The sequence below is a fragment of the Macrosteles quadrilineatus genome, unplaced genomic scaffold (genome assembly GCF_028750875.1).
Source record: "Macrosteles quadrilineatus isolate MER2022 unplaced genomic scaffold, UCM_ALF_1.0 Scaffold_5__1_contigs__length_97177068, whole genome shotgun sequence".
Classification (NCBI taxonomy): Eukaryota; Metazoa; Arthropoda; class Insecta; order Hemiptera; family Cicadellidae; genus Macrosteles; species Macrosteles quadrilineatus.
In genome coordinates this window covers 3,879,569-3,905,245 of record NW_026542598.1, presented here as the reverse complement: position 1 = coordinate 3,905,245, position 25,677 = coordinate 3,879,569, and the positions used below count along the sequence as shown (strand labels likewise).

General features: G+C 33.1%; 1 protein-coding gene across 2 annotated transcripts; it reads right to left on the bottom strand.

Annotated features, from left to right (window-relative positions):
• Positions 1-289: 289 nt before the first annotated feature.
• LOC128994869 (uncharacterized) lies at positions 290-25,445 on the bottom strand. Of its 2 annotated transcripts, none has more exons than XM_054419689.1 (9): positions 25,094-25,445; positions 21,541-21,679; positions 16,188-16,356; positions 15,118-15,226; positions 13,230-13,309; positions 12,523-12,767; positions 5,788-5,994; positions 5,216-5,408; positions 290-3,925 (listed from the first exon to the last, which is right to left on the bottom strand). In XM_054419689.1, the coding sequence occupies exons 1-9, from the start codon at positions 25,217-25,219 to the stop codon at positions 3,784-3,786; spliced, it is 1,410 nt and encodes a 469-aa protein (XP_054275664.1). In that variant the 5' UTR covers positions 25,220-25,445; the 3' UTR covers positions 290-3,783. The 2 variants fall into 2 exon arrangements, with proteins under 2 accessions (XP_054275664.1, XP_054275665.1); XM_054419690.1 differs by lacking the exon at positions 25,094-25,445 and adding an exon at positions 22,952-23,040.
• Between the last annotated feature and the right edge of the window lie 232 nt (positions 25,446-25,677).

Genomic DNA, 25,677 nt, shown 5'->3' with positions numbered 1-25,677 from the left:
TTGCTCGGATAACAATACATGTGTGAGTAGACAGACGTCTGCTCGTTAATCGGCAAATAGCAAGACATCTAGATCGCCGAATGTCAAATATTTTGTGCTTGGCGAATGGCGCATGTCTGGAGCCGCCTTTAGGTACATTCTTATCTTCGTGTTTTCACCCAGATGTGAAGCATGGGCAAATTAAAAAGTCGTGAATAAATATTTGGGTATTTTATATCCTTCAAAGCATTGGTGATCTAACTAACAAATTGGTAAAATAGGTGTAAATGAATGTTTTGTATAATTCGTCATAACATTTAATTTATTTGGTTAAACAGTGATACACCACTGAGCAGTTTTAAGAGTATACATCAAAAATATTAAAATTAGTTAAAACTGAAGTGCTCAAACTTAAAAACCGACATAAACTTAAAAATCTACATAAAAATTGCCTTTAAGGAATGCCATTTTTACTAAAACAATATAAAACAAGTAATAAAGGTCAAAAAGTGTAAACTAATTGCACATACTCACATTTTAATTCAGATTTTCAAATGTACAACTTATAAAACAAGTAACTGTTTTGGGATGTACTGGCAAATTTTTTTTTAAAGTAACATATATACTTTGGGGACAATCTACTTTTTACAAAGCATAAAATATTTACTACCAACATTTACTTAAACTTTATTCATTCATTAAATTTAAGCAACCCTAAACCCTAAATATACCTTGGATCAAGGCCACCCAATGACTCATCACATTGTAAGGCATTCAGTTTCATTACGTTGTAACAACAAGAAACTTAGAGTTTCCAGAACCACAATACAAACATTCTACTTCTAAGTAGTTTTAAAAAAGTCATACAAAGCTCTATAATATGGAAAAATCTTTTAAAATCATTATATTTGTAAAACGGTCAATATAGACTTTTTCTTACTCTTTATTTTATATTTTATACTTTATGAAGGAATTAAAAAATATCTTACGTTTAATAACAAAACCTTTTATACCTAGAAAATTCTTTGACTAATAAAATTTATACTTTTTTTTATAGTTTAAATTAATGGAAACATATGGAAACAACAAGCATTTGGATGTAGTTTTCATCAGTAGCCGATAAACTAATATGGAAGTAAATTAGATCAAATACCAAGAGAAATAGGAAAAAATAACAATGAGACATAAACTGTACACAGCAGAATAGACAGGGCCGTATGTAGAATCTATGAGGCCCCCAGCACCTCACACCAGCTGAGAGGCACCTCTATTCTGATTCTTAGAGAGGGATAAGAATAAAAAATAGTATTACTTAAACTCGACCCATGGTTTTTGACAATCTGATTAGCGATAGGCCTAGGAGACTAGCTAATTAAATAGTTGCATTTAATTTTATAATAATAATATTAGGGGTCTGTAGGACAAACCTTTCAAAATGTTCAGATCTAAGGCCAAAAAAGGTCGGGTCGGGTGCTTTGGAAACTATTCATTATTTCTATAATCAGTCCAAACGACTTCTACAACCACGGCAAAAAATTAAAAACAAATGAAATTGATAATGAAATCTTAGGTCACGAGAAAATCGTGATTTTTTTTCAAGTTTGCAGTGACATTATCTTTGCCTCCCAAGATTACAGCAAAATCATGGACGTCTCCTGTGGCAGCAAAAATCATGAATATCTTTTGCGGTCAAGGAGGTTTTATCATTGTCTCTTGCGATCGTGGTAAAATTTTCTGTCAGAAACCTTAGTAGATGCTTTCATTGATCACAGAATTAAAAGCTCAGATCAAAAATCAAACCCCTGATAGGTTATCAGTGAAATTCACTTTTAAAGAAAAAAAGCCCTTAATGATATCCCTTCCCAGGCCGAGGCCTTTGGCAACCGCCAAGGGAGATACGGCCCTGATAATAAAAGTAACAAAGACAAAAATACAATTTCCTAGTGAGTTGATACAGAACTAAATAGCAATCAAGCAGTCATTTTTTTCAAAATCGTTCAATTTATTATTGAGGGAGATAATACGATATGATAATAGAAGTAAAAGCAGATTTGTGGGAAAAATATACTACATGAAATTATCTAACATAAATTAATGCAAAACTTACAAAGCTTCTAGTGGCTAATTGTACTCAGTGTTGCAAACAATAACACAAAATTATAAAATATAAAAATACATTTCTCCATTGGTAGCCTGCTGTAAATTATTTGTTTCCTTGCTACAATCAAGAATGAACAGAGAATAGTTTTGCTAGATAGTGCATTATCACAGATATCACATTATATAGGTTACTCATTAATTACATTGATTACAACATAAAAACAATAATTCTTTAACACACATTATGGTTTTTTACGTCAGTGTTTCAAAATGAATATTGTTTTGAAGCTTTACATAGAGAAGTTATATTATAATGTATTAATAAGTTATTACAGTGCTCTTCTGCCAATCAAAAGGTTGTGCATTCATTTCAGAGAAAAGATAGTTCAAATTTGACCAGCTATCCCTGATCATTGGTCTTTAAATAAATGATCCTGGCTAAAAAAACAGCAACAACAGCACTCAGTAAAGAATTTTCACTCTATTATACTATATTCATTTTGAAACACTATGTATTTCTTAACATAGATTAAAAGTGGAAAATACAAAGTATAATGTAAAGTTAATGTATTGTTCCAAGTAAAATCTGACAATACTAATTTATTTAAGTATTTTTTTTTAAACTTTTGAAGCCAAACATCTTTTAGATATTTCTAAAGCTTTAAATCACAGTTATACTAAAACCATACCTACTTATTGTTCTAAAATAGTATAATTCAAATAGAAAAACAAAATAAATATTACAATATAAAATACTTCTTATATTTTCAATATTCACGAGCGTATGATTATTTGTCATGAAACCAAGACCACATGCATTTAAAATGACAATGCATTAAATACTGACTTAAATTAATTATCGACAATAACATGTTTCAATTAAAAAATTGAAAATGCAACCATTACATAACAAATATCGGAGTGAGTAAATAACAGTATATATGTTAGACCTTCTTACTTATTTGATTAAAATTGATCAGTGTAATTGCATGTAAAACCTCATTAACTCGCCAATTTGTGGACTCAGAGGTAGTCAAGTTTGGGGGTTGTCCAGTATACAGATCATTGATATTATTTAGTAAATTACTGCTGACAATTTATATTAGTAAAACAAAGTTAGCATACCGTTTCGGGACTCGGGTATGAAATTACGTAAAACCTTGTTATGTTATGCAGATAAATTTTTGTAACAAAAGTAAATAAGAATTTCAAATACACTTTTTAAATTTTAGTTACTATACTTGAAGAATATTTTTTGCTTTTCATTGCGTTGTGAAATTGTTTTCTGTTTTCAAACCGTGACATTCATATTTATTGGCACAACAGAACATAAAAGTATTGTACGATTATCGAGAGCGAACTACTGCATAGTGTTTTTTGTATAGAACTAATCATGTAATTCAATTAGTACCTACGCCTCAACATTACCAATTACGATAAGCTTGACGCGGAACCAAGATAAAAACTCTCTTTCTACATTTTTCAAGTGTAAAATCAGTATAAACATAATTCCATCAAATTACGAGTTTTTGAGTAAAATAAGTATTGATACTGATTAGACCAACAGATCAAGATTGACTTTTACTGATGTTTGATCTAAAAATAATTTAGTTTTTAACTCACTCCACTCATTGTTATACTTAATATAGTCTAGAAATCTCACTCGATTCTTGTTGAATTGAGAATGTGTTGCAAGAGGGATCGCTAGTACGGCCAATAGCATGGCTTGGTGATTGAGTCCGCAGAGAAGATCGACTGAACGGCGCTGTACGTAGCAAACGCTCCCCCCACCACCCCTATGATAATCAGCTCCCACATGTACACTCTCATGTGCATAGGGATAGTCCTGCAAGTAGAGAAACCACAGTTAGATATAAGGCTTTGACAATTGGAAGTAGACATCTAATCAAGAGTATGAGTAGACAAATATGAACTAACTGTAGCAAATTTAATTTTCATTCAAACAGACATAGAATGAACCACTCACATAGTTATACACTCTAAATTGTATTTCCTCCTAATTTTTGTTGTTGTGACAGTTGATGTGACATAAAAGTTGCTACAGTCTACGTTGGTTCGATTTAAAGCAAGATCCTTACTGGACCTAGATGCCAGGTAACAAAAGGTAAACGTTAGATTGCTGCAAGCCCAGGGTTTTGACCGTTCCCTTATGAAAAACGCAAATAAATGCCTTTGGTTTCAAAACATACATAAAAGTTACGTTCACAGTTTTGACACCATCAAGGGAGACAATGATATAACCGTGTCAACGGAAGATGTTCAAGATTTAGAAGTAACCTGGAAAGATTTTAACGATTTCGGAATTACCGTACCACAAAAGACGGTCATGATTTTTGCAATGGCTTTCGAATTTGCCGTTACCTCAGAAGATGGTCATGATTTCACCACGATGGTAGAAGATGTGCTCATTGCTATTGCCATTATTGTGAGAGACATTCACGATTTTGTTGTTACCGCAGATAATACCTACAATCTCACCATGACCTCTGAAGATGGTCTCAATCTCGCTGAGACTGAGGGAGGTGTTTAAGATTTTGCAGTGATTTAGGAAGATGTTTACAATTTTCCTTTCACCACAGAAATGTTCTCGAGTTTGCTATGATCACGGATGACAAGTTGACTGTGATGTTTTAACAGTCAGGATTTTCATTTCCTAAGGGAGTTTCATGACTTTTGGTACCATTTTTCATGACATTGAGGCCAAGTACCATTTGGGGCACCAGTGGCCACAGCAGAAAGTAAGTAAGTAAGGGAGTTTCATGAACGTTTAGTGTGTTAATGCAAGTAAATACAATTTTTGTAGGTGTTCAATCATAAATTCATCTTAAATATTACAACAAAAAATAACTAAAATCACAAAAATTCACACATAATTCAAAGTTTTTCCCAAGTACAGTACAACCAATTCAAGAATTATTCCCAACTTTACTGGAATAAGTTACCTGGTCTGTTGTCACCTTGAAATATAAATTTTGGCTATATGAAAGCAAACAAAATTGTGAACAGAATCACAGTATAAAAAACCCAAATAAAAAAATAGAACCAAAAACATGTAAATGAAGTGATAAAGGAACTTCTACTGATGAAAAAACTAACAAAACAATAAAATCATTACTTTTCGGGCCACTCAACGTTCTTCTGGTCGCAAAGCCGCATGTAGAACAACGGTGGCAGCACGAACGTAGTGAGTGTGATGGTCGACCCTCCGACTAGTGAAAGGATCTTGCCAAACTTGGGGATAGTTTCTCCCACCACCACCATGAGCAGCACCATCAGGGAGCGAGTCACACACCGCTTGTAGCAGAACTCTGTGTACATTACTTATGTGTTATTGTGTACTGTTGATTCACTAACTTAACAGTATAGTTAGTAAAGCATTTTCATGAAAAAAGAACTGATAACTAATAGGACAAAAAGTGTGAAAAGTGTTCATCGTCTTAAGTTCATTTCATAGACCAGTTTTAATAATGCACATTTAAAGTTGGATTGTGAAAAAATTAAAGGTAATTTAATCCTGTTTCTTTCCTTTACCATAAAAACATTCAGCACCTTAAAATATCTACAAATAGCAACCAATTTATTTATACTTAACATAATTAATCAAACAAATCAACATAAATCTTTTATTATTTCTAGTGCATTATTTTTCTTTCTCAGCATTATAAATTGAAACCTTAAAATAATTACCATGAGGCACTTCAAACACGTTCTCAACGAGTTGACAAACGGGGTTGACAACAATGAAGAACGCCAGGATGAGGTGGACGGCCATCAGGATGTTGGCGAACGAGACAAACATCCCCCGACTAACTGACTGTACGATGTTGTCATCGATGTTGTCTCCATAGACGAAGTATCCCCCCACCACCACAGGCATGTACAGGCACAGCACCACTGAAACGTAAACATTCATAATAAAAAAAAAAAAACTAAAATCGTTTTACAATAAACAAATACTTCTTGATTATTATCACAAAAAGCTTTATGAAGCTGACTCCATCTGGTAAGGCTAGCCTTAAAATGGCATTGAGTTACCCAAAATATGAATCAATCTAATAATATAAAATCAAATCAAAATATCTCTATTTTGCAGAGAAAATCTGTATATTTCCCCTTAACCAATTTTCCCTTTAATTTCTGGTAGTAAAAAAATAAAACAATACCAAAATCTCAGCAAACCAATTTCCAAATTGTAGGTACATAGTTACAAATTTTAAAATTGTCTGATAGCATTTTTAATTATAGCTGATAGCTGTATGGGCTATTAATTAACAGCTGTGTCTAAGGAATGTCGGCCTTAGTCACTAACAAGACTACAAGATCGCGCCACTCATCCTACATTCATCTCCATTCATACTTGGCTTAAAATACCTACTATGTATGGTCGCCATTTCATTGAACAGTATTAAAAGTATTAACAGTGTTAACAGTATTTACCAAAATCTTAAACTAAATTATGTCAGATTTATTCCATATTTAAATATTAGGTTTAACAAATACCTAGGTCCACGAATTGTGGATATTTATAGGTATGCACTGTGGATGCAATACTTTCTGGTAAGGATTAACGTCCGCACGAGTGAGTACTATGACTATCTGCAGTACTATACTGATAATTAGACCAATTCGTATATATCAAGGCAAAAATGTGGTTCGGATTCCAGTATAAACTGTAGGTCCCTTAGTTGCCATTAGCTGTATGGGCTATTAATTAACAGCTGTGTCTAAGGAATATGTCGGCCTTAGTCACTAACAAGACTACAAGATCATCCTACAAAGACTCATCCTACAATCATCTCCATTCATACTTGGCTTAAAATACCTACTTTGTATGGTCGCCGTTTCATCAAAAAGTATTAAAAAAAGTATTTGGATTGTAAGTTAAACTGTTTTGCAGGGGTGCCCATCCCCCCTAGACTCATGACGCAACGCAACCCCCCCCCCCAATTGAGCAACAGCCCTCCCCTACCATAAATGAAATAATCCCCTACCATTTTAAAATTTAAATAAGTCAATGTAGTTGTTCTAGTTGATTTTACTTCCATGCTCTTGAGATATAATGGCAACACAGTTCTGTGTAATCTAGTAGTAATGAAATGTGTAAATCTCACTATGTACTTGTTTTGTTACACATACTGTTCATTTTATTGTCATTGTTTTTTTGCCGTGTTTTGTTCGAGTTTTTTTTTTGGGATCTCTCGATTATAAGATGCTTTCTGATAGTCTTAGAACACACACAAAACATTACTGTAGGCTAATCTAGTGAAATGGGTTGTCCTTCAATAAAGAATATTGAATGTGCAGGACAAGTATTAAAACTATTAGTCCGGCAGAATTGACCCGAACCTGGTTTTGTCCTATTAAGTTTTTTTTATTGTTGATATGTGATATCTAAGGTAAGTAGACCCTAAAACCACCGGGTACTTTTTTGGTACCCTTGGGCAACAGCCGCCATCTTGGAAAATGGCGGGAAACGTAAATTACAGTGTAAGCTTTTACTTAAACCAATGTAATAAAAAAACTATTTAAGATGGAACAATGCATGTTATTTTAAAATGATTATGGTTAAATTCCCTACTCAGAAATACCATATATTAAATATATATAATTTGTTTTAAGGTCAGTATTACTTTTCAAAGTTTATAATTAAAAAAAAAAAATAATGTCATATTTATTTTTATTTCAATTTTGCGCCTTAAATACTCAAAATATGACTATAATATATATTATAAAGTTTGTAGAGCTTTAGATTTAGCATCGAATACATCTATGGGATGTTTTGTTGGATCAAGGGTAACGCCAGAACAAAGCGTTAGAAAATAATTTTTTTATTGATTTTCAATAAAAAATAAGGATATTTTATATGTTCAATAAAATTGTAACATCTTTCCTGAGACCACCCGCCACTTCTCTCTGGCTGTTTTTGGTATTAAAATGTTTGTAAAATTACCAAATTTAATTTGAACTATTAACTGTTTATATTTAAGGTCTTTAAGGCCGATCTTTTCATCTTCACTCCAAAGAAACAATATTTTTTCAAAAAGAAAGGTTTAAATTTTGACCAACCCATTGAGTTATTATTATTAGATGTTGTATGTATTGCAATAAAAACACTCAGTAAACAATTGGCATCCATTTGACATGTAGATCACTGAAATCGAACGAGTCGGAGGTGAATTACAAGACTTCAACCAACAAAGATTTTAATGGTTGTATAATTTTCTTTTAAAAAAATATTGTTACCTCGAGTACTGATTATGCGATGTTATGTTTTTTTTTATGATAAAATACTCAGCAAACTACTGGCTTTCATTTGAGGCATATTGGTCATTCAAATCTATCGGGTTTGAGGGGATTTATAGAACTTTAACCAAATAAAATTTTAGTTTTTCCAAGATTTGTCTTTAATTTAAGATATTATCTCAGGTTATAATTACGTTATATGAAATGTTATATACTATGAATACTCAGTGAGTTACTGGCTTTAATCCAAGCCATTGACTATTAAAATCGGCTGAGTTGAACATGAGTTGTGGACCCCAAACAATAAAAATTTGATTTTTTTTTGTACAATTTATCTTTAGTTAATGATTGTGTCTCAAGTTATTTTTACGTGATATTGTATGTTGTGGTATGGGAATACTCAGTAATTTAATGCGGTTCTTTTCAGCTATTATTTATTGTAATCTGGCGTGTTTGGGGCGAGTTATAAGCTTAAACGTAGAATAAAAGTTGTTTTTCTTAACTTTCTTCTGTATTTAAAGACATATTTCTCAGCTGCTATGTGTACTATGTTATTCGTTCTGGTCTAAAAACACTAGGCCAACTTAGCACTTTCATTTGAGACAATTTTCATTTAAATATGTAGAGCTTAAGGTGAGTTGTAGACCTCTAACTAACATTAGGTTTTAAATTTTTAAGGTTTGTCTTTTATTAAAGATCTATATCTCAAGATCTAAATGAGCTGTGTTATTCATTTTGGTGAAGAAAACCTCAGTAAGCTATGTGTAAACTCAGATATGAACCTAACCTGGTTTATTCCTATCAAGTTTCTTTTTTGTTGCGTTTGATATACACCAGTGAACAGAATTAAAAAATATGTAGTTGCGTGAGCTCAGGCTTACCTTGCATAGTATTTTGTCATTGTGGATATAATACCAGTTGAAATAGAAAAATACAAACTCAAGACTACGACAATGTAGAATAATGAGTTAACACCCCCGCTGCAGCAAAACTGACGAATAAGCAAATTTCCATTTGCCTGGATTGATTTTCAATTAATCTATTAAATTCACATTTATGTTTAAAGAGTACCTAGGTTTGCTGCTAAAGGGAAACTAATAAAGTGTATTTTTTATTAAAATATTAATAGCTTAGTATGGAATAAATATATCTGCCAAGTTTGATAAAAATATTAAAAAAACAAACCAACTAAAACGTTTTACAATATTCTCCGTAAGTATAACATGGAATTTTGAATGAACTATTTTTTAATTTATATATATATATATATAAATTTGAGCAAAAGAGTGTTTTTGGCCTCTGGGGACATCAAAATGATGTAAATGGGTCCCGGGCCAAGGTCTTACCATGAGACCTACAGTAATAGCTACTTCCCTATAGAGAAATCGCTAATAGTCACTAAGGTTACTGAAACGTTATTTACAAGTTATTTCTCCATGTAGGCCTATTATGTAAGTTAAAACTTTACATGAATAAAATATTTATGTTACAATACAAAATTATAAAACTCAACTATGTTGAAATCGCTTTTATTAATTTTGTTAACTTATTGTATTTTTTCAATGTAACGCAAATACTAACAAGCATAGCCACAAGTGCTACGGGAATTCAGTTAACTTCAAAATCGAGTGTTATTATTACATGCCATAATAATGATGTAAACAATGTATCTTGCTAGTAACTTATATAAGCTCAGGTTTAAATTGGCAAAACTTATATTTTGTTCGCTTATAGGTAACACTAAAACAAGGTCGTATAACAAGTTTTTTTTTTAATTGGGCAAAAAATTCAATTTTTAAGATAAAAACCACGTTTTCCACCACCAGTTTAATTTAGCTTTGATATGGCTAATATCTGGTCAATTTATGAGTAACATTATAACGAGGTTTCATAAAAAATTTCATGATATTCGAGCTAAAAACGCATAGTTTATAGCTTAACTACCATGTTTTAAATTAATCGATTTATTTATTAATATTCACAATTATTATCTCAAATTCTAGAAGATGCCCAAAGGTACATTGTAAGTACCCGCTATTTTCTGCATCTATATACTAAAACAAAATATCATCAGTAAAAAAACGTAATAGAACAAAAGAGGGTTCAAGGAAAATTCCCTGTTTGGTTGCCGGACTATTCCCAATTTACAAATCAACAAATTACAAGAAAAATTATTGATTTATTGATTGATGATCTATACCTAAAATTTTTTGAAACCCAATAATTAATATCTTCCATGAAAGCCAGTACGTTACCGACTGTTTTCTTATAAATACATAAAACATAACATAATCACTAAAGATATAGGTAGGGCTTTGATGAGACTTTTTTATAACTAAAATTACTCTTTTTTTGGGGGGGGGGTCCATAACTAGCTACATCCTATGATTTGAATTATAATTAGCGTCAATGAAAGCTATTGGTTTATTGAGCATTTTGGTACCAAAAACAGTAGAAAAGAACTACAGAATATTCTTAGGAAGAATTATATAAATGATTTTCATTTATTAGATACCCCTCTTTGTCATAGAAAAAATAAATAAAAGTTATTTTTTACACATTGTTGTGATGTTATCATTGATCCAACAAAGATCCCTATAGGTGCATTAAATGCACAATTTTAAGATCTACAACTTTTGTAACATGTATCATGGCCTTTTTTCAGAGATTTTAGCACAAAGTTGAAAAAAGTAGGGATAGAACATATTTTTTATCTAAATGATTAACTTTAAAAAGAAATACTGGCTTTAAAACACACAATATATAGTTAAAATATGATATTTTCCTGTATGGAATTTCACTGTGAGTATTTTAAAAGTGTTTGCAGTGCTGTAGGTAGCATGGTATTTTCAAAACATAGTTTTAAGTAAAAGCTTACACTGTAAATTACGTTTTCCGCCATTTTCCAAGATGGCGGCTATTGCCCAAGGGTACCAAAAAAGTATCCGGTGGTTTTATGGTCTACATACCCTATATAACTCAAAACAACAATAAAAAAAACTTAATAGAACAAAACCAGGTTAGGGACAAAATCCTCATTTGGCTGCCGGACTATATTAAAAATGAACTAGGCCGAAGAAATATAACAAACCTAATCTAGAAACATATCAAGCCCTAGAAATGCAAAGCCCTTAAAAGAATTACCTTTTTAGTTACCATCTGTCCCTCCACTAGATCATTAGCTTTAAAATTACACCTCAACGGTAAAAAATTATCAAAGAGACGTTACAGAGATAACCCTATTGTATTAAGTAGGCATGCATAGATATGAATTTGAACAAATGGCGTTTTTGGATTCTGGAGACATCAAAATAAAACAAAATCTGTCACGAGTCTAGGTTTTACTATGAGACCTACGGTACCGTAGTTAATTCCCTTCATGGGGAATTTGCTTAACATCCACCTCTGATCGATGACTCAACAATTCATATCTAAGATAGGTGTACATGGAATGGGCACACGGGATGGAATAAGGCTAAAGGTGTAGTGACGTCATATCTCTAGTGGCTAATGTCTACTCTTGAGGCAACACGATTACCGTAACGAAACAATGTGATTTCAGCGGCGTTCGTGGCATAGTTGGTAGTGTTTCTGATTGTTGTTCAGGAGGTCCCGGGTTCGAAATCTGCTGGCAGCACTATCTTTTTGTCAACAAATTTGTCACATCAGCAAGTTTGGTTGGTTAGGTTAGGTTATGACAGTTTAATTTTATAATAGGTACTAAATTTTAAAATTAATTTTATAATTAATTAAAAATTATAAGTAATCATTAATTAGATTTTTATCTTATACAGTTTTTATATTATCAGCAAGCCTGGTTGGTTAGGTTATGTTATGACAGTTTAATAAAAAAAAAAAAATATTTTATAATTTAAATACAATATTTTATAATTAAAAAATTAATTTTATAAGTAAAAATAAAATAAAAAATTAAATGTTTTCAACTTAGCGGTTCTAGCGGCGAACGCTGACACTACAAGATATGTTAGCTTTAGTCCCTCCCGTGTGCCCCACCGAGGTGTACATGGTGCAGTATCATTTTATGATAAGAATGTCTATCCACAATTTCACTTCAATTAGTTGACAAGTTTTGGTTATCGAGTAATCATCATAACTACCAAGCACAAAAGACTTGGTCAGAACTATTTTGAATATCCAAAACCGATAATTGCAACTCACCGATAAATCCGATGACTGCGCTCACAGAGAACTTGTCCCGTCGGACCATGTCGTTCTGAATGGTAGGGAAAGTGGACGCCCCACCATAGGCGAACAATATAGTGCCGAAGGAGAAGAAGAACTCGTGAAAGGAGTGCGGCTTATGAGGCACTGGCTCTGTGCGGCGAAGTCCGTCCATCACGATCTGTGTGAAGAGAAGAACACACGAGATTGCCGTAGTCAGCAACGCACCTACTCCGACGATCCTGCAGTGATTACACTTGGAGTTATGTTTGGTGCAGACAAAACAAAATTCACTGCGTACTATATCCTATGCAAATAGTCAGTCCAGGGACTTCATTAGCAGGCTATATGATAGCTAGAAGTATGTGTTTCATTCAATTCCACTCAGCATGCCAGGAAAATGTAAATCCCCGCTATCTAATGTGGTTATCAATGACTAAATAACAGTAATCTTAATGATAACTTAAACATGCATGCAAACATCAGGATAGAATAATAAGATTTAGTATATGCCATCAATGAAGATTTTGATATAAGATAATCCTGTTCCCTTCTTCACTATTTACAGACAATTTAAAGGAACCAAAGTAAGATTTTTCAGTAGGTAAAAAATCTTGATTGAATTACTTAATCTGATTAAGAAAACAGAACATGAAGAAAACTGAAATATATGAACCCAGTGTAGTAAATGAAGGTTAACTCACCAGAAGTCTTTTGGAGACCCCAGCCACATGGGTGGAGTTATCAGAATGGCAAACAAGAGAAACCAGATGCAGTAGTTTACCTGGAACATTCATTGGAATATGTTAAATCTCTACATCAGTTTGAAGTCTCAAGTTTATGTATGTGAAAAATTACAGTAAATTACATTACATTTTAGATGAAAAAGTAATCTTCTAAAGTTCACAATATCTCGAATGTATTTTTTTCAGCTGACATTCAAGTTCAAACAAGGCCACACTAAAAAAACAGGCCGTAATGCTCGTCAAGCATGACGTCACGATAGAAGACGGCAATGACGTAGTTTGTCGTTTGTGACAGCTGCTTGTTTTAATCTTTCCTTGGAAAATAAATAAATACCCTTTGTCACAAAAATATTAAACATTATGTCATTGCCGTCTTCTATCGTGACGTCATGCTTGACGAGCATTACGGCCTGTTTTTTTAGTGAGGCCTTGGTTCAAAACAATCAGATCTTTAATTTGTAAAACATTTAGTAATATCAATATTAAATAGATAATCTTACTAATATTATAAATGTGAAAGTTTGTGTGTTTGTTTGTTTGAAGTTCAATCACACATTAATCACTGGACGGATTGGGCTGAAATTTGGCATGATGATAGCTTACATTCCCGATTAACATAGGCATATTATTATCTCAAAAATCCTTTCAGGCTCCGCCCCAGTGGCTCTGGAGTTTCCGATGTTAACCTTATGAGTACTCATATTTAAATGGAATTAAAGAATTTAGTCAGCTGTTGCAACTAAAAAGGTAGATTCTGTGGTATGCAAAAGCATTACAAGTTATAAGATTTACCTACAGGGTGCAGCACTATTATTTTTTTCATTTATGAAAACAACTAATTTGAACTAAGCAGCAACAAAAAACAGTGATACGCAATGGAGAACCGTCTGTTTACAGTTTTGTTTATGTTTTTAATTTCACGAATAATTTGTGATATTTTGTGAATCTTTAATAATTATTTTTTTCTATTGTTTGGGTGAAGTGGTAGAACATTATAGCTATGGTAGATGTGTAATACTATAGCATACCGTAAAAATAAAGGAGCAAATTTTATCATACTGTGTCCTCCCCCATTGCAAACGCAAAGGTTGAGTATAACTGTACTAAGCATTTTATACTTATATGAAGTTCGTTCGCTACGCTCACTCACCTTTTAGTTGCAAATTAGCTCTTGTCATAAATAAAAAAAAAAATAAGGTCCAACTTGTTTAATTGAAACAGCTGTTAAGATTCATTAATTCCTTTTAAATATGAAAAATCATAAGGTTAACATGGAAAACTCCAGAGCCACTGGGGCGGAGCCCGAGAGTCCGATCAGAATAAAAATAACTTAGTTTTTTTATTTAATGCCTAAAGAATCAATGTACCAAATTTCAGCCTCCTAGGTAAATGGGAAGTGGGAGAATTAGTGATGAGTGAGTGAGTGAGTGTGTCAGTGAGGGCTTTGCCTTTTATATTTTATATACTTATATGCCAATCCCGTACGAAGGACGGGCACTCTGCTAGTAACTACATAATTCTCTAAAATACACACTTGAAACAAGCTTTGCATTTCTTAATGCCAATAGTATATGATTAAGTTTCAAGTCTGGGTAGGGCCTAATTGTTTTTACAACAGAATTGCATTCAGAATAACCCATGTGCTGTAGAAAGAAATTATGTATTAGTTTCGTACAGTGGATAAAGACTAAATCATATCTATACCAATGAAGATTCTGCCCATTTTTTATGAGGATGAATGAAAATAAAATCTGAAGTGAGAGCTAAACACTTGTGGATCGTGACGAATAGCCTATCCATTTAATTTATTACTAACACAACCCTTATTACTTTAAAAAAGTAATACCTGGGGGATGAGATCTTGCAGTAACTCTTGAACTATCTCTGCAGCCATCAACAGATACACAATGGCGGCTCCGAACAGAGTAAACTGTAGACAGCCAGAAACCAGCATACTGGAAAATACCTATCTGTTAAATGTAGGTCTAAATGAAACTGCAACTTATTAATCAACCAGAAATACAGGGCCTACCTTTAAATAAACTGGATGTGAAATCAATTTAATAAAAGAATACAGTTAGTATTTTACTTATACACGCACGAGCGGTCCTCTGACATCACTATTCATTAATCACTAAACAGCACCAAAATAACAGTTTTAGGTTAGCTCAGTTGTTTTCTAGTTTTAGAAATTAGATGGTTTGAGCTTGCCATACAGAATATCCAGATTGTGGTGGCTGCCCTGATTTAAGAGTGTGCGCACAACTTTGGACTCTGCCCCAAAGCGCCCATTCTAAAGCATTGGAATGACGTCATGACAGCCTCAGCGCTGTTCGGTTGTTCTGCCATGAGACTAGATGTATTGGGATTGGGACGGCCTGGCCGACGTCCTTACTAAGCAAGCGAGGATCAAAAATAAGTCATTAGGCTACTGAATTGAATTATCCAATTAGTTGATAGGCCTATATTTATACTGTATATTTTTTTAAGTAGGCCTGCTCGTTAAATTACTTTTAATTTGATTTAATTTAACTGAAGAATAATAAAATGAAATTTATTTATGTATTGTTGGGAGGGCGGCGTCCGAGAGTCCTTATGGGCTAACCGCCACTGACTCAGCCTATATAGTTTATATAATAAATATAGTTGTCACTTAAAAATTTACTTTGATCAAGAAAAGAAGTACAGTTTGGCCAAAACTTCTGTGCGCGTGGACGGGTCGCTACTAGCCGAACTAAAACATACGGGTACTGGCTATTGGCAGTGCTGGGGGTAGGGGTGAGTGAGTAGCAAGACACAAATGTTTTCACAAAAGTACCCCACCAACCCCCTCGCCTAGACCCAACCAGATCTGGTCGCGCGCACAGAAACTTTGGCCGAACTGTACCACTGACTTCATTATCAACGGATCATTACCTGCCCCATGGTCCTACAGCGCGGTAGGCTATGGTCGGGTAGGGGTTGCGAGTTTGTCCTCGGTACTCTGGGTATCTTTCTTCTAGAATGGCCCAGCAGTGACCTAGTCTGGTGCCTCCGTAGGCAGCGTTGACACAGAACACCACCACCAGCACCAGACCTATCCATCCTACAACACAACCATCAATGCATTAGTAGATAGGTTTGTCAACTAAAATAGAGTTTTAATTATCTTATCAAAACCAGCACTGCAAGTTTGTAAAAGAGAAAAGGAAGAAGGTTAACACAAAAAAGGTTTTTTTTAAAAAGACAATAGCAAAAACTTATGACTCAAACAAATTAAATTTCAAAGTTGTAAAACCTATTCAAGGATTTCACTTACATTGCAACTAACAATTTTCTATTTTTAACCTATTATGATAAAGCAATAAAATGCTGACAAAGGAATAACCCCACTAATGTATCAGTAACATATCAGATAAATCAATCTTCATCTACATGTATGTACTGAATACAGACAGTCAGTAAGGGGTTGTCTAGACGTTCTCACTACGGTGCTTAGTTACAACACATAGAACTAGTGAGCAATTTCTCAGAACTCGTGCTCAATAAAGTCAAATAACTGTAGATTGCTAATTAAGGCTATGTAAACTTAGATGAACTATAATTTCATTGTTTTGCGTTTAGGCATTCTGGGTATTTGTTCAATGGTATGTGAATGCCTGCATCAGTTCCAGGATTATTCTCAAATCATTTACATTGAGTTACTTTAAATTCTTGCACAAATAGTGGTGGTCAAAATAAAAGTATAAAATATTTTACGTACCGGTATAGTTAAAAAATATGTTAATGCAAACTTGGATAATTTGTGAAGGATAACTAACTTTTTCGTAAAATTATGATACTTCTCAAGAAACTGACATACTTTTCTCTTGGTTCTGATCTCACAGGTTGACAACAAAAGGGATTTATTGGATCCGGTAGGCTTACAAATGTTTAAACCGTTAGTCGGTTCAAATATTCGTAATGAACTGTAAAATAAGATATGATACATTGGTGACTGGAAGAAACGGATGGTAATTTTTCCGACAAACTGACTAAATTCCCTAGATCCATTATAATGACAAGAATAATCTAAATGAGTTACAAGGTCACAATAAACTGCATCATAGCCTTAGAGATAGAGCACATTATGTCAGATACAAGGTTCCATGCACATCAGCTGATTTGTTATGATGTCATTAATTAGTGATAAGTAGCAGTCCACGAGAGGTCAAAGTTAGCACACATAATTAGAGATTTTGAACAGCAGCAATTAGTGCAAAGAGAAACCACGAATAATTATTTAGTTTATAAAAAGTAAATCTAAAAATATAGCTCGTAACATTTATGATGTTAACATTTTAAAATATTTTATTTGCTTACAAACAGTATACAAAATGTATCTTTGAAAATTAAATGAAGTAAAAGACGACGCTGATGAATTTACCTTTCAAATCAGTGATTTCTCCACTCAATGAAATGAAATGAAATGAATGAAATGAAATGAAATGAAATGAAATGAAATATGCTTTATTGTCTTTTGAATTTGTACAAATCATCGACAATGTCAAGATACAGCTAAAATTATAGCATAGTCAGGTAATTAATTAATAAAATACTTATAGCTAACTTAACAAAGGGAGACATATTATAATACATATTCTAAATGAATAATTACAACTGAAGAATCTTATTCTTAAAAAAATCTTCCAAACTATAAAATGGGTTATTGGTCAGCCAACAATAAAATTTACTTTTGAAATCCTTTATATTGTGTAATTTAATTATGGATTCAAGAAAGTTGTACACTTTAAGTGACAAAACTATGTGACTATTTAGAGTTTTACTTAAACGATGGAATTCTATTGTGGTGTGGTTCTTATTTCTGGTATTATGATCATGAGTATGGTTTCTAAATTTTAAAAGATGTTGATTTTCCAAGATATAAACTATTAAGTCATAAATATAAACGTTAATAATAGTAGGGATTTGAAGATTTCTAAAAAGTGGTTTGCTGTGGTCTCTTGAGCCTTTATTAGAGATAACTCTAACCGCTTTCTTTTGCCAAACAAGAATTTCCTCTACCCTAGCACAATTGCCCCAAAAAATTAGCCCATACCTGAAAATGGATTGAAAATATGAAAAATATGCTGTTCGGACATAATTTAATGGAATGCATTTTTTCAGACGACCTAGTAAAAATATTACACGAGAAAGTCTGGTATTTAAATAGTCTATATGAGAATCCCAAGTTAGCTGACTATCTACATATATTCCCAAAAACTTTGCTGAAAAAACTTTACTACCCTTATCACTGTTCTCAAAAAACTCTCTTGAATTATAATTTAAGGAAAATAACAATTTTTGTGATTTTTCTTTGTTAAGCAAAAGTCCATTACTATGAAACCAATTTTGTGCATTATTTAATGTTTCATCAGCCAATTTTTCAAGTTCTTTATAGTTTTTACTAGTAGATAAAAATGTAGAGTCATCTGCGTACAGAATGGTTTTACAATCAACAGAAGAGGGTAGATCATTTATATAGATTAAGAAAAGAAGGGGACCAAGGACTGAACCCTGTGGCACTCCCCACTCGACTGACACTTCATCTGACCATCTTCCTTTTATACAAACTGCTTGTTTCCGATTTTGCAAGTAGCTTCTTAAAAAAGATAATGGAGGGCCATCAAATCCATAGTACTGTAATTTAGAGATGAGAATATTACTGTCAACAGAGTCAAAAGCTTTACTGAGGTCACAGAAGGTGGCCTGAGCATAAGTTTTATTTTCAAAAGAGAGATGAACTTGCCTGACTAGATCGTCCAATGCATTGATAGTGGATTTTCCCTTTCTAAAACCGTATTGGTTGTTGTTCAAGATGTTGTTTTTTTCAAAATAATTTCTGATTTGATCGTAAATAAGTATTTCTATTAGTTTTCCCAACACAGGTATAATTGAAACTGGTCTGTAGCTCTGAGGTTGGTCTTTAGGACCTTTTTTGTAAATAGGACAGACTCGAGAGACTTTGAGCAAGTCAGGAAAAACCCCTTCTGATAAAAGGTTATTTATGCATATTGCCAAGGGGTTAGCCAAACAGTCAATAATAACTTTTAACAGATTGTTTGACATATTGTACACATCCACACTAGCTGATCTTTTCATCCTTTTAGTGGCACTAAGAATATCACTAGGTGTGATGGCTGACCAACAAAATTTATTACAACTATCAATTTCATATTTTTTCAAAAAATCATTACAAGAAGTGATTATACCTGGAATTTTAATAATTTGTTTGATCTTGTCTACACTGTCAACAAAAAACCTATTGAAAGTATTTGGCTCAATTTGCAAATCAGCTGTGTTTTTTATTTCACAGTTATTCTTTATTACCTCCCATGCGGCTTTACATCTGTTATTACTTTCTTCTATGTATTTAGCATTGTTTTCTAGCTTTGCTTCATTTAAAGAGTTTTTATATTGACATTGATGCAAATGCTAACAAACCACCAGCTCTGGTTGCATTTAATCATCAAAGTTAATTGCATCTCTGCCTCAATAATGATTATCAATTATCAATTCAATGAGATGGGGACGCCACCTATGTGTGTATTTAACCGAAATGTGAGTGAAAGATGAGTGTAGATTGAAATGCGTTAGAATTCTTTATAAATAACAATCTGTGTTTTAAATAAAGTATTTTCAATACTCTTTATCAATTTCCCATTAAATTATCACCACAAATTTCTAGTCTAATTTGACTTATCTAAAGTGATTCCTGTACATAGTTATTTCAAAATTATTCGTGACCTAACTTAAGTCAGTAAAACCTTTAATAGTCGAGGGTAAAACCGAACCGATTTTCGCTCAGCTGCAAACTCAAATTCTATCTAGGAAATAAACTAAAACTGAATTTCCGGAAAGGTACAGAAGTCTTACGATTGTATTGTTATGCAACAAATCACTATTGTTTGAAAAGCAAAGTAAACAATTCCCACTTTGTCACTAGGCCTAATATTTAAGTTTGTTGATAAGGCACAATACAATGCATAGTTACACCCTGAAGGTCATTGACCACAGCTGTACAATATGACCTGGATATTTGTTCAGCCATTGCTGATTGTTAGTGCTCATCAGTAATGATCAAGCACAGACAACACATCATGCTAGGCCTTCATTACTCCACATTTTGAAAGTCTTGATGAGTTTTATGACTTTTCAAAAATAATAATGCAAATATTTAAATTTCAATATTATCTTTTGGTTTAATCAATTTTTTGAACACTTTTAACACTATACATCTTCTTTTTTCTCATTCCCAGTGAGTTTTTCAGTGCCCCTATGTATAAAGTGATGACACATATATCCAAATATTTAAGCATAATAAAATTGGCCAAAGCTGGTCCATATAGGTGTCTACTTCTGTATCCAATAGTCAATAATAAAGCCTAACCCTTATGGATCAGTTGAAGACAACTACACCTCATCTGCTGGGAAATATAAAATAAAATCAAAATATCATTTATTTCACATATTTTTGTTTTAAAAATTACATTATTTATAAAATGTTTACAATATTTAGTTTTGTACCGGTAGATAGTATTAAACATTTTCTACAAAAGCTTTTTAAATTTCAATAAGCGAAATTATCTTCCACAAAGGAAAAAATACTCTGGTGTGTGGAAGAGAGTTGTTATATATATATATATATATTTAATTAAGGGGTGAAAAAAAAATATTTTAAAACGGCTTTGTAGGTAGAAAGTTATGCTGGAGGACTTAATGATAAGTGGCTGACTTGATAATACTTGACAACTGATAGACACCTCCCCCTCCCACCACCCTTCCCCAAAAAATAAGTAACCTGCTTCCAAATACGCACACACACTCATAAACACACACACATACCAAAACGGCCACACACGAAAACACTGCTGTCCTCGTTCCGACATCAACAGATCCATATGATAAAAAAAACAATAAAAACGGTACCGGTAACAATAAAATAAATAGTTCAGCAGGAGTTTTATAAACTTTGTAAATACAAATAACACTGCAAACCAATTAATCAAAATTTTTGGTAAAACTATGTAGCCTAGAAGTGACATTTTTAACAATTAAATCACTACAGTTTGAATGTTTAAAATATGTATGTACTATTATACGTTTTTACAGTAAATTAAAAGACAACACTCAAATCAATTTATTTAAAAAACCCTTGATTATCTTTAAACTGCTGTTGAAATTAACTAGAATTGAGAAGAAATTCTGAAGTTGGCTGATTCGATTGTCAACACAAGTTTTAAATACTTACCGCAGTCCACAGCAGCCTTTGGTACGGCCAGGATACCACTCCCTGCCATCTCACCTGCCACAAAGATTGCGGCGGAAATGACATTGAGACCACCATCTGGTCCTGTTGATATTTCACGTTTTTCAGGAGGAAGGGCTTCCTGAAATAAATATATTCTCTTCAAATAACAGATAAAACTTTTGCATTCGAGAACATTGTTGGTTTATTGGGTCATTGATTTAAAAATTATATTAGGCCTACCTTAAGATTTTCAGTGGATTTGAAAAAAGAAAGAAAACATACATTTTAACAGTTGAAACTAAATCCAAGAACAAGTTACGTTTCATATTTTGCGAGCTACAAATGACATTTCTCTGTCCTCTTCTTCAAACAATAAATATATCGATACAAAGTAGAACTTCAATAACTTGTGTCTTCTCAGTGTCGTAAGGGGATTAGAGGGACAGTTTTGTTATTGAGATGTTCTTGATGATGGTTCTTATCAATGTCATTTCAACTCTTATGCAAACAAAAAGTTTATTTTCAAATTATTATTTGTACTATTAGTATTGTGTAACAAAGCTTCAAATAGGTTACAAAATAAGGTGTTCGCTAAAAACCCTAGCTTTTAAATTTAGTGTAATGAAGGGGAGTGGAGTGGGGGTTTCAAGCCTAGACTTACATTCTTGTACCTCAGTCTTAAAAATTATGTTTCTTAATTCTCCTAAACATCCGTTCTAGTGAATTCTTTTGGGAACTGCTCGATGTTCAATACTGTTATGTATAAAGTTGTATCAAGATTGATTTCTCAAACGACTTTTTACAGAGGTTCAAGTCAGGCTTACATTTTGAATTGTGAAAAGGCGTGCTATTGAGGTTGTTTCGATAGAGTTGATAATTTTATAGAGGTCACTTTAGTTTTTTAAGGGGATTTCAAAGTGCACCTTGAATAATTGAGGTGTTCTACTGTATTAGAATTACTAATTGCTTTAAAAAATATATCATGCCATAGCCAAAGTACGTACTCTCATTGATAATTTGTGATAGGGTTGATTATAGGCCTATTTCTTTATTAGGATAGTACATAATTTTGCTAAATCAAACAATTCATCTAAGTGAAAAACTTCCATAAGTCAAGTGCTATTTTGGAATTGTTGCCATATATAACCATGAATCACGGATCCAGACTTAGGTAATATGTTTAACCTTGATGACAAACATCAAAATACATCACAATAACATCCATTATGTAATGGTCTAAACATGGAAACATATATTCAAGCACAGATACCCTTAACAGTGGATCAAAAACCCCTAGAACATATGACAAAACAATTCTTTCCTCATTTACTTGACGGGCAACAGAATTAAAAATGTAAAAATGTGTTTATAGTTGATCTTTTCATTAAAGGCTAAATACAATATTACTCACAGTCCCTTGCACATCGTCAGAAGAAGAAGAGCTTGACCTAGAAGTATTTAAACTGTTTTGTGACATTTTTGTACTTGCACACTGGTCAACTGCCAACCTAACACAAAGGAGTGATAAGGAGTCCCAGATGTGCTCTTATCATTTGTCAAGGCTACATACATAAGTCTGGACCCGTGATTCATGGTTACATGGCAACAATTCCAACATAACACTTGACTCGAATGGAAGTTTTATAAACACTTGAACCCAGTTTTGGTTTAGAAATTAGGCCTTTAGGTCAACGAGTTATAAGTTGTTTCAACTCTGTATGATTTTATAAGTACCCAAGGAATTTAATTTAATGATTGAGGCAGTGTTTATAGACTAAATTAATTATCTTATTGTTTATTATAATAGGCCTATGCTTCCATTCTTAAAAGTGAAGCTCAGTGAAGTAAGTTAGTGTTAAGTTATAATAGAGTGTATAACTGTTAAAGTTGCTATTTTAACGTTTTTAATAGTTTAGGATTTAAGCTTGTGTAGCCTAATATTCTTTGAGTTATTGCCAATTATTATTGTTACCTAGTTATAGTCTATTTATATCCTATCGCCAAACAATTTTTATTTAATCCAACTATTAATTCTTCATTGTTATAATAACTGCATGTTATTTTCATTGTAAAATTCATCTTTGCATCTATCATTGTATGTAGCTGCACAATATTCAACAGCATGTAAAAAATCTTGTTGCATATGTATCAAAATGTAAAATTTATTGTAAAAATGGTGTTTGCCGCCATAATAATTAAATAAGTTCATGAGCATCTGGAGGAAGAAAGCAAGAAAGGGTCAATGTCTAAGTCAAGTAAAGAGAAAAAAATTATGAATAGTACTTTGGTGTTATACGGAGGCCACATATTTTACAGCACGCTGCAGCGGTTATGTTAGGTTGGGTTATCATAAAATATGTTTGCAGGAATTTCCTCGTTTTGTTATGACTCGAACGATACCAGATGAGTCATACTTTCTATTTATGATAACCCAACCTAACATAACCGCCGCACACTGTATAAGGGTGGCCTCTGTACAATACCTACGTCACCCTTTTTGTTAGGTCTGCGCCAAACTTAGAATCAATAATTGATAGCCTGTTGACAAATGGTATCTGGGTCTAGAAACAATCTTGATTGGAATTGAACCAGCAACCTTAGGATAGGTATAACTTAGCCTACATCCTGAGGATCTAAGATTTCAATTCCTAGAGCTACTAATTAGATCTTGTCAAAATTGTTGCTATTTATTATTGTTAAGTTATTGCGTTCAAATCTCTTTATACATATGTTATTGTTATATTATTTATTATATTTATTGTATATTTATTGGTTGTTTTAGTACTTAATGTGAACTAATAGAAACTTTAATATCAACTATCATGATTTGCCGTAAAATGGTGTAACCGTTGAGAGGAAATAAAAAAGTAAATTAGATGTTAAATATTCAGGGTTGCCACCTTTGGTATGGGGGAAAATCGGGAACCTCCCCCCCCCTCCCGCCGAATTAACATCGGCACAATGGACCGAAATCAGAACTGTCCCGAACAGAATTGGGACGGGTGGCAACCCTGGTTATATAGCATGACTACCTAGGCCTACTAATTTTCAAAGGGTCCAACTACATTTGATTGATAAAGACTATTGTTTATAATTAAGACATGGGTTAGGCCTCAATGAATTAGCACTTGCAGTGTTGTAGTGGCGTAGGAACACATCGAAAGACGTTCACACTCTGCTCTTTCTAATAGTGATATAAATTATTTCTAACTTAGGCCTATATGTTAAAATACAAAAATGAGCGTTTCCAGACAGGACATTTTACGACTCCACCACTGAGTACTTGGACACCATGGCTTAGGGGGCCTTCTTTGGCAACGTTTGAGGTTAGGTTTTTGATTTGTCCAAAATAGTGGTCAATCACACCCTTTGGCCATTGTAGGCCCTAACTTACATTGAGGTTAAGGACCTGTTATTTGCAATACATTATAACTTACAAACGAATAATTAAACCCTAAAAGTTGCTTTGATAACAGTAACAGGACATGGTTATGTAACAGTAACAGGAAGGTTTAGGCAAGGAGTTGAACGGATTAGCTTATTTATAACTTACAATAGATTCTCCATAAGATGTTCTGTCCCCTGCTGGATCATTTGCCACTCTTGTCCATATGGGATCTCTTGAAGAACTAGTGGACTGATAGCCTATGGACCCTTCGCGTGAACTAGATCTACTCATTTGTAAACAAAGGACTTGGTTATCACAAATTCACAGCACTAAATTTAAAAGACTTATCTTGAGTTAAAATTATTTCAACAGCACTGATCAATACAAGAGACGATGCGCAACATAAAACCACGCTTACATTGCAAACTTCTTGACTTATGTAATCATTTATTTGAAAGACCGACTAGGCTAAACAAAATAAAATTACAAAGCTTTTTGGTCGTCTCGGCCCAGTTGATTTTTGATTACACACAAATAAAAAAAATATCAGCTGATCTGATGTTCTATCTATTTCTGTCTGCAACGATTTGCTATATCAGTGCTGCCACCACTGAAAATATCTGATTTTCCTTAAGTCCTACCTGTACCATTGAATATAGGTACACTAACTATCATTACTTTCTTATCTGGCATTTACGCTTGTGGCATTTGCTATGGCATTGGTCAAATACATTAAACACTTTTGAGTT

Bases quoted from the DNA above. Each gene is read 5' to 3' on its own strand.
- LOC128994869 (XM_054419689.1), bottom strand. From the start codon at position 25,219: ATGAGTAGATCTAGTTCACGCGAAGGGTCCATAGGCTATCAGTCCACT. The intron at 12,768-13,229 runs GTGAGTTAACCT...TAATCACTGCAG, and splicing joins GGGTCTCCAAAAGACTTCTG to GATCGTCGGAGTAGGTGCGT. The intron at 5,995-12,522 runs GTGAGTTGCAAT...TTTACGTTTCAG, and splicing joins CGCAGTCATCGGATTTATCG to TGGTGCTGTGCCTGTACATG.